Below are 10,558 nucleotides of genomic sequence, written 5' to 3'. Positions count from 1 at the left end.
TAACGAACACCACTGTGTTTGTTGGTGTTTCTGTGTGACACACTTTCATACGGCGGAAAAACAGAAACAGTTTGCCTAAAATATTCTTGATTATTTAGAGGGAGGTAAATTCATTTAGCTCTAGTTTTGCTGCTCACACAAGAGCTTCACACCTGCCCCTGAGCAGCAGATGAGAGCCTGATATTTGTCGACAAACCTGTCTGTCCTGCATGTCTGTTGGATGCATGATATGTGTATAAGAGAGCCAGACGGTAGAATCAGGGTGGTTTTTCATTAGAGGGATGGTTCACACCATTTCCTTTCCTCATGAGTAGCAGCTCCACTCTCATTTACATGCGAGAAGCTGCACGCACAAAAGCTCATCCGAGCAACCTGGAGGCTTCAAAGTCAGCGCTGGATGTGGTGGAGCAGCTTGATTCCACCTGCGATCAGAACAATTCTGATTCCAGTTTATGCATTTTTGCTTTAACCAGTGACAGAGCAATATGCAATCCTCAAACCTTTGAGATAAATTCACATCTTGTCTGCCTTTTCCCCCGCCATTCCTTTATTTTGTGCATTACGGTTTACAGGGTGCATATAAAATAGAATTTACAAAGCATTTTAACACTAAAGAATATTTACAGTAGCCACAATGTATACACATCTTTTCCTGGAACTTCTCAACAGCGTATTGCCAGATCTAGAAAACAGTGGCAACCTCTAAAGCTGTAGCCACCGTCACAAAGTTAGGACTCTGATTCTGGACCTGAGCCGCTGCAGCAGCTGCAGCAGCAGCACCGTGCTGTTGCTGAGGGAAGTAAGACGGGAGGGTCCCGGTCCTGGAGAAGCTGTGCATGCTGCCCCTTGGCTTGGGACAGTTGGTGGCGTAGCCGGAATCCTTCCAGGAGTGGCCATACCCTTGAGGAGTGCCGAAAACCGGTAGAGGGGAGAAGCCTAATGTGTAGGAATTATCTCTGGGGGCTCTGAAGCTCTGCGGCGGTGCTGCACAGTAGGATCCATGGTTATCTCCAATGGAGGATCCTGAGGTGGTAGAAATCAGAAAGAATGTTACAAAATTAATTGTGCCTAATTTATTAGGTGGAGATGCCAAAAAAGAGAAAACTCAACAGGCAACTCACTTTGCCTTGGTTGGAACGTCAGAAAGTTCTTCTTGCCTCCATCCCCGCTGATGTCTGAGTCACTGTCATTGAAGTCGCTGTCCCCTTTGCCGCTGTCCTTCACGCTCAGCTGGTCAGTGTTTCCAATGCCACTGCAAATATCATCAACAGATACAGTATGAACCACCAGTGCGCCACATTAGCTCCATTATTGATGTTTTTGTTGTCACACACATGGCCTGTTTCTACCCTGGCGTGACCTCATTCCACCAAAAAAACGGAACCAAACCTAGAACATGTTTAATTTCTCCCTGCGTCTGCTTTGACTGTGAATGCAGCGTCTGGGAAAGAAAAAAACACAAGTCGCACACAGATGTCTCACCTCACTTGCAAGCAGTATTTATCACCTTGCCACGCAGATGTTCTTTGGAAATGCTTGGAGGGCAGGAACATCTAAGAGGAAACAGAATGACAGCGGGGAGATTAGCTTCCCTTTCTGGCACAAAGATCAGACAGCATTTGGGAACATCAAATGCATTTGAAAAAAAAATCACCAAACAGAACACAGTTTTAGGCCGTTGACTCACCTTAGCCTCCGAGTCAGTGCTCCGCTCCTCGTACAGGCAGGAATCATCTAGAGATGAAGGGGTTCTGTCGTGAAAGTAGCCTCGTGGGCCCGTGTAGATGTTGGATTCTGCAGAGCTGAGCATGGGCAGGGGCCTGCTGTCGAACAAACCGCGGCGGGTGTCCCTCTTGGACCTGCCGTTTCTCGCCCCACGTCCGAATTTGCAGGTGACGGCCACAGCCACTATGGCGATCAGCAGCAGCGCACAACCCCCGCTGAGGACAATGATGGTGATGAAGGAGCCGTCCCAGCTGGGACCTTCTCCGTTGCTTGATGGCAGAATGAGGAACACCTGGTCTTCTGAGGGCTCCGTTTCCGAGACCACGAAGCGGATGGCGGCGCTGCTGGAAAGCGGAGTTCTGCCGTTGTCATTGACCGAGACCTTGACTTCCAGCACGTCTCCAATTGCAGCCGACAGCCATTGTTTAAGGACAATCTCCCCTGAGTCTTTGTCCACCGTGAAGAGGTTCGTGTCACCTTGGACAATTCGGTACGAGAGCTCCTCGTTCATGCCTTCATCCTCGTCCTCAGCAGAGAGGCGGAGGGCGAGATAACCCGCCGGGGCATTAAACGGCAGCGGGACGTCTGCGGAGTCGTTTAGAAGCACGGGGAAGGTGAAGTAGGGACGATTGTCATTCTGGTCGACAACTTTAATCCTGATCGTTGATGAGCTTGAGAGGGAGGGGGACCCCCTGTCTTCAGCTTGGATGATCACGTCAATCTGCTGCAGACTCTCATAGTCAAAAGACCTCAGAGTGTACAGAGACCCCGAGTGGGAATCTACAGAGATGTAAGTGGACACAAGAGACCCTCCGGGCACCTCAGAATCTAGAACTTTGTAGGAGACTTTGGCATTCTTTCCCACATCTGGGTCCCGAGCAACAACTGTAGTCACATAAGAACCTGGAACGTTATTTTCCAGGACTGAAACTTCATAGAGGGCCTTACTGAAGAGGGGAGGGTTGTCGTTTTCGTCTTTTACCCGGACCGTGTACTGTCGGACCGTCTTGAAAGGTGGGTTTCCCAGGTCTTCTGCCACCACTGTGAGGTTGTACTCAGGGATTCTCTCTCTGTCTAAAGTGGTTGTGGTTATGATCATGAAAGAGTCTCCATATGCCTGCTGGAGAGTGAAATGCTCGTGCCCGAGCAGGCTGACGCGCACGTACCCGTTGGAGCCAGAGTCTCTGTCCGAGGTGCTGATGAGAGCCACAAAGCTGTCCGCAGCCGCAGCCTCCGTGATGGAGGCGACCCCGTCTCTGCTGGGGGTCATCGGCTTGATGCTGATTTCCGGCGCGTTGTCGTTCACGTCCACCACGTCTATGTGAACTTTGCACGTGGACGGAACCGAGTTGGCGCCCATGTCAGACGCTTTGATGACGAGCTCGTACGATCGTCTTCTCTCAAAATCAACCAGCGCCTTCAGCGTCACGTCCCCGGTGTAAGGGTCGACGTGGAAAAGGCGCCCGACTTCCGGCGAGAAGCCCTCGGCGAGCGCGTACGTCACCTCGCCGTTAACGCCGTCATCCGGGTCGAACGCGTGCACTTTGAGAACTCTGTGACCCACCGGGGAATCCTCGTCCAGCTCCACTGTCAGAGAGCTGTGTTCAAACGCGGGGCTGTTGTCGTTGAAATCCAACACTTTGATATTTACCAGCATCGACCCGGACTTGGCGTGCGCGCCCCCGTCAGTCGCGGTGACTTCGATCGTGTAGGAATCCTCCACCTCTCTGTCCAGCTCCCTCACCAGCACCAGCTCCGCAAACTTCACCCGGTCCTCCCGATCGCGCACTTCAACCTCAAAGTGAGTGGAGGGGGAGATGTTGTAGCTCTGGATGTAGTTTTCACCCACGTCCTGATCCAGGGCGATCTCCAGCGGGAACCTTGATCCCAGCGGGACGTTCTCCACTATCTCCAAGTTGGTCTCGTTGTGGGGGAAGCTCGGGGGGTGGTCGTTGATGTCTTTCACTTCGATCTCCACGTGGATGAGCTGGAACTTTTCTTTGGAGCGAACCACTACGTCGAAGGTGATGAGGCAGCGCGGGGACCTGGGACACAGCTGCTCCCGGTCAATCACGTCGGCCACACTCAGAAGTCCGTCCATCTCCCTCATCTGGATCACGGAGGAGTTGTTCTCCTGCATGAGGCGGAACGATGTGTCAGGGTCATCGGCTGGATCGATCTTTAAATCTCGGGACAGGTTCCCAATCTCGGTGCCCAGCTCGTCCTCCTCATAGGTGACATACCTGGTGGTTGTGCACTGACTCGTGTCAAGTAAACACAATTCCACGCACAGCACAACCAGGGCGAAGGTCCAGACTCCCATAATGAGGGGTTCTAGGAAAAAAATCTGCCCTTAAAAAAGGTCAGAGAGAATGCATGAAATCCAGGTCGAACCACCGCTGTTTTGAAGTGCGAGTTTGCTGTGGGACTATAAACCCCAGTTTATGCAAATAAGCCGGCCCACTGACCAATGGCCGGCCAGCGGACCACCAGCGTGGAAACGTTTGGCTCTGCAGCAAACTGCCCTGTTTGTGGAGCGCGCAAACGGTTTATCAGATCCTTCAATAAAGTTTACCTGTTGATCCTTTCATTCCAGCACAACAGCTTGAGCTGCTACAAAAACGGACGCGAATAAATACGGGAATTTTCCGGTAATTTTTGCATCCAAAGGTTGGGGAGAAATGTAATTTAAAAGAAAAAAAATCATCAAAATACAAATCAAGCAGCAAATTAAAAACGAATGACAGCTGCATGTGTGCAAAAGCATATTTTTAAACGGAATGACAAACAAACGATTTGATGCTTCAAAAGCAAGCAGGGCTTCACACACTTATTAGATAATCAAAATGTGTTTCTGCTCCAACAGTGACCAACCTCTGAAACTCTTCAGGCTGAACCTATGAACAACAGCAAACGGTGGTTAGATGTGTGTTTTAACAGCTACAAATGGATAATGAAGATGCTCAAATGTGATTTTTAAGCATCAAAGTTGACTGAAATTAATATGGAAATTAAGTAAAACGTATACTGCTTTGCTCTTTACTGAAGCATTGTGTTTCTCTTTAATCCCGCAGTATTTGTTGAATTCATAGGTATGATGTGATTTAAACTACTCCCTCCTCATCCCTCCTACAGGTTATTTATTCAGCGTACATATTTGGCCTGAACTGTGACATAAAATCGATAACAAATGCAAAAGAGAGAAGTGCAGAAGGTTGGGAGGAAAGGTGGACTGCAGAGCCGGATGAACTCCGCTGGCATTCAGGCTGGTTTCTATAACACAGCCCATCATTTTCAAATGTTAACAAAGCCCGTAGTGGTGAAATTCTACCTCATCTGGTTTCCAGGGGAGTTTTTATTGGGCTGCAGGAACAAATCCACAGGAAGTCAAACAAGTGCCATAAGATCAACGTGTTCCTGACACCCACAAACTTAATTACATATAGAAAAACACTCTGGCTGCCTGTTAGTGGGAGAAAACACTGCCCACACCATCAACAGCATTTCTATTATAACAAGCACTTAATTGAGCTTTCTAGTCAGAGGACAAGAGAAGTTGAACAAATAAACTCCGCCCATTAGAACACATACTTGATGATAAGAGAGGGGCTGGAGTCGCCTCGACCACTATTCAGCCATATGGGTGATTAGTTTCTGCTGATTAAAAGCTGTCTACGGAACTTCAAAGGCTTCTAAACACCTCAGAAAGGTTTGAAGAAGATCTGTCTGAACCCTGAGTGAGGCGCATACAGGAAGGTGTCGGAAATCACACAGCGATGCTCCACACAGACAGGAGATTGTCTGGGTTTTTTTTCTTCTTCTTCTTCTTTGTGTGACACTTAAAAGCATCACAGTGTCATGTTGTGTGCAAGTGTCTTACTTAGAGGAGAAAAATGTGCACCCATCTACCATTTTCCTCCCATTTTCAGGGGTTTGGGTCATGATTGTTAGCTCCATCAGGTATTCCAGGCGCCTGTTCAACAGCAGACACAGGAGGTTCAAACTTTATTATCATATGCTGCAGAGCTGCTGCTGCTGCTTGCAAGAGCACAAGGTTTGAGCAAATAAGAGTCAAGTTCATGCCGAAGATGCCGAATAGCTGTGAAAATCAATTTTCTTTTTTACGTTATGTTGATTGTAGGCTGGCAGCAGGAACACAGCAAAACCAATTCGGAATATGTGCAATCAGGGAAGATGTCGTATTTATTCATGGAATTTTACAACAGAAGTTGGGGTTAAGAGCTGTTCATATCCTCCCGACAGAGTTCATCATATATTTTTGTATTATTTCACTAAAGCAATGTTTTTGTATGATGAGGCTGGCCAATGTCACCAACCACACAAATCCTAATTCAGAGTGCAAACGTGTTGCATCTGCAATCACAACGTTTGATCATGATTAAGAAATATGCGGGCGGCCTCTGCTGCTCATGGTTTGCTCATTAGTTCTGCTTCCCCCCACAGCCTTTAACAAAAACAAGATCAGACAGAAACCCCAGAGAAGGATCAAGCTTAAAACACTGCTCTGCCACTACCAGACACACAAAGTCCCGAGCACAGCGGCCGCACGCTGTCTGGGTGTTCAAATCCAGGATTTTGGAGCTATGAAGAGTCAGAAGGTAAAGCAGAATTATTAGTCAAATTAGTTGTTTGCCTCTAAGAGGATTACACTTTAATCTTATCAAATGTCTCATGCACTTAACCACTTTGCTATTCAAGGGTTCTGAGACAACAGCTGAGCATCGAGATGAAGACACTGCGGTCTTAATTAAATGATCAGGTGCAATGATGAAAAAGACTTGTTGCAGAGGTGAAGGTGAGTTGATTATTTGCAGCTTCCTGTCTCAGTCCTACAATATAAAACATCGCCTCTTCCTGTCTGGAGCATTTTCCCTCCTCACCCAAAGGTCAGCGGAGGTCTGGACACAAACAAAGCCCGTCTAACACAGGAGTGATACCTGTTTGCCCCCTAAGTCAGGTGATTAATGCAGATCACGGCTAGATTAAGACGCGTGTGGTGACAGTAAGAGCATTACAGCAGATGAATGCATTTGACCATCTGTTCTCTCACCGAGATGATTTTAATTAATGGTAAGAAGGGTGGTAATGTTGCCAGGGCTCACGCGATGATGGGCAGAAATCAATGGTTTTGATATCAGTTAATAAGGAGACTTTTGAAGAGCCTATATCTAACAGGTAGGAGGGCAGGAAAACCAGTTGGCAGCACAGGGAGCAGTAATCCTGGCATATGCTGCTGGGACAAATGTCTCAAAAGCCCACCTTTTGGAAAAAAACACCCACCACGTCACCTGCTGCTCATTTACAAGCTTTCTGGATGCTGCAGACAGATTATTGTTATTTTTGATTTGGAAAAGGGGAGTTTTACGTAAGGGATGTTTATTTCTGTCACAGAATATAAAAGCTCAACATGGAAATACACACAGAGAGACTCACACACACAGGCACAGATGGAAGTTATAGAGCAGCATTTAATATGTGCATTGAAAGAAAGCGAGCATGAAGCACAAACAAGCCATTAGCATAAAGCTAAAATGTGACACATGCAGAACAAAAACACCAATTAGCTCTGTTCCAGAGTTGTGCCAGTTCCACTTTGTGACAGCAACACCGGCTGCACTGTGGCACCCAAAATCAAAGTTAGGAAATGCAAATTTTGTTTGCTGTCACATGGACTGGTAGAGTTTAAATATTAAAAATACTAATAATTAGAATAATAAAAAGAGGATGCTGCCAACCTGGTTTGTAGATTGTTAAGCACGTTGCATATAAATTGTTAATTATCCAGGCGTGAGATGATTTACAGGTGCATAATAGCAAAATGAGCTCTGATAATAGCACAACCTCAAAGGAGGGATGGATATGAATTTGTGATATCAACTTTATTAAATTTAGATAGGCAAAGTCGGCTTGTTAAGGTGAGAAAATCACTCAGCCAATTTCAAGTGAGGCCCTAATCAGTTTCTTCATCTCACTTTAACCTGAGGTGCTCTCATAAACTGGGGGTATACATGTCGGTGAGCTGGCCGTGAGGGTCATGCAGAGGGTCTAATCTCAGCCATGCGGGCTGTCTGAAAGGCAGATAAAACAAGATTATCTTGTGTTTGGTGCTGGCCCTCGGTGTGAGGAAGGCGGTGGAAGAATGTGACCAGCTGTGGAGGTGTAAACAGTCAGACTGGCTAGTGGTCCCTGTTGCTTTTGGCACCTCCTGCAGCGTCAGGGGCACAAATAACCCCACCCAAGCAGAGCCCATCCCAGCACCTCTCCAAATGATTACGGCCGGCCAAATGTTTAACATACTGTCCCTAATCACACTCAGCATTCTGTCACAATATGTTCCTAAATAGCTTTAGCGCTATATAATTCACACAGCTCCTTGTAACCTTGATGCTTTTAGGTCTAATTGTTTTTCCTCCCTTCCTGTTTCCTTTGTTGCCGCTGCAGCTCTGGAACTAATGCATTTGGATCATTTCATGAGGGATGAAATCTCTTTTGCACAGCTCCCGAATTTAGGACATGTGAGGTGCAGCTTAAAAAGATGTGTTTGTAAAACACCGATCAATTATGGAGATAAATGCATAACATAAGGAAATTTAAAAAAGTTCTCTTGTTTTAGTATTTTATGATGAATTAATTAGTCTATTAGGGCCAAGCATGAATAACATAGCTTTCCTGTAATAAGATCTCGGTGGACTCTATATGTTTTATCCAAACTCAGAACATTAATATGGATGCCTTGTAAACATGTTTCTAGGATTTTTCCATTTGGGCACAAAAGGCTGAGTCTATTAAGAAATTTAGAAAGACAGATTTTGTTGTTTAAATCTCCTAAAAGCCGAGGTAGATCAAAAGAGGCATTAGTATTCAGAGACAAACCGTGCTTGGCTGAGGGTCCCCCCCACACGTGCACGTGCGCACACACACACACACACACGCACACACACACACACACTCAATACACTCTACACCAACCATTCCCCACTGTGTAACTAATACTTTCTGGCTGAAAACGATTGGGGGGAAACATTTGCTAGCTGCACTTAATTATGCCTAAGCAGTTGTTGACTAAGCTCTGACCATATGCACAAGCAGGTATGCTGCTGCCGCCCAACACTGACTCTGAGGCGGGGTGCGGCAAACACACACAAAAAAAGAACGAGCCCTGCCTCGCCTCTGTTAAGAGAATACACACACTGAAGGGTCATCGTGGAAAACAAAGCAAAATTGGCTCTGGAATCGAGGACAGTGATTTCAAAAACAGGGTGTTGACCGTAAAGGTTTGGATTAAAACCAGGTGTGAGAGCGCCATCTACAGGCGGAAGCCTCCTTCACCCAGGCGCCGCCAGATGACTCAGGGCCTTCTCGCCCAAGCTCTCCCCCACCTGTTTAAGAGAAGGTGGTGTGTAATTTGTCTTTATTACAGAGACAAAGAGTTGGAAACATCAGCAGAGCGCCGCGCGACCCTTTCAGGTGTGACACGCTTGGCCCGCAGAACTTGAAAAATCTACTTGTTTCTGTAGCAGGTAAGAAGGAGAAATTTGATTGTCTCCGGACACCCACATCGCTCAAAGCCGGCCAGATTGCGCTCAGCCTCCTCGCTTGTGCGTGTGCGCACGGGGGGGAAATGGGTGAAACGGAGGGAAATGGGTGAAAATATTTATGCCGACCCTTCTTTCTGTGTAGGCTACTTGCGCATATCAATGCTGGAGTAATTTGTGCCTTTTCAAGGATCGGATCGGATCCCCCCACCTCCACCCCCAGCCTCCTCCAAGTGCGCATTTCACGTCTCCATACTGCGATCGGAGAATGCCGCCTCCTTGAAGCAATTTCCTCTCAGCCATTATCTGATGTGTGAGAACCGTCTCCCATTGGCAGGTGCGGATGACACTCGGGCTGGGCATGAGCTGGCTGCTAAACGCGGGGTTGGCTTCTCACCAAGCCCCAGTCTGCCTGGACCCGACAGTCCCCACAGGGCTGGACACTTGGGGCGGATTGTTGGGCCAACTGGCCACCGAGGGGTGTAATCAGTCCCTCTGACATATCTGGCACCAGCTACTCGGGCCTGTGTGAGCATCCTGCTTAATCCCGTTACGCCAGAAGATGGCAACATTGAGGTGGAGGATCCACATGTGAAGCCGCCTCCATCACATAAAAGACCAGGGAAAGAGGGAGGTAATAACAATTTATGAACAAGTTGCGGTCTTAGATGTTGTGACGGATGTTTTATGAATGCAAAAGAACGGGAAGAACAATCGCAAATGACATCAAATAGTCTTCAGCAAAAACAAGAAAAACAAGGGTTATGATTTCACATTACATTAGAATTAGAGCCTAAATGGAACAAAGGTGGAACGATAACGATGGAGCACAAAGCGTGGGTCTGCGCGCGTAAAGCGCTGGCGTTTGGCGCACAGAGATGGATTAACGTGGAGGGGCAGCAGCTTAGCGGATGTGTTGTTTCCCCACTGTGCGCCGAGACCAGAGGGGAGTTATGGGATTCCGATCTAGTTGTCAGGTCCTGCGGTGCGGAGAATGTTTGGAGTGCGCTCGGAGATAGCGGACTCCATTACGGGGCTGAGTCTCAGGGTAGCCCGCCATTGTGTCAGAAAGCGAGGGGGTTAATCAGATCCCAGCTCCATTATGAATGCTCGCCATTTCCAAAGGGCTCCCTGAATAGAAGATTGTAAGCTTGCGTAAAACGAATCTGGGCTGCCTTTAAAGAAATAAAATGTGTGTGTGTGAGAGAGAGGGAGGAGAGAGAAGGCTGATAACGATAGTGTTGTTGTACATTTAAATAGATTTCAAATTCTCCAGA

General features: G+C 47.3%; 1 protein-coding gene across 1 annotated transcript; it reads right to left on the bottom strand.

The window, feature by feature from the left end:
* Positions 1-525: 525 nt before the first annotated feature.
* On the bottom strand, positions 526-4,063 carry pcdh8 (protocadherin 8). The gene is made up of 4 exons (XM_011610072.2): positions 1,688-4,063; positions 1,483-1,553; positions 1,122-1,252; positions 526-1,023 (listed from the first exon to the last, which is right to left on the bottom strand). The coding sequence occupies exons 1-4, from the start codon at positions 4,046-4,048 to the stop codon at positions 683-685; spliced, it is 2,904 nt and encodes a 967-aa protein (XP_011608374.2). The 5' UTR covers positions 4,049-4,063; the 3' UTR covers positions 526-682.
* Between the last annotated feature and the right edge of the window lie 6,495 nt (positions 4,064-10,558).

Source organism: Takifugu rubripes, chromosome 1 (genome assembly GCF_901000725.2).
Source record: "Takifugu rubripes chromosome 1, fTakRub1.2, whole genome shotgun sequence".
Taxonomy (NCBI): domain Eukaryota; kingdom Metazoa; phylum Chordata; class Actinopteri; order Tetraodontiformes; family Tetraodontidae; genus Takifugu; species Takifugu rubripes.
Note: the sequence above shows the minus strand (reverse complement) of the source record. Positions and strands in the feature narration are given on the sequence as shown.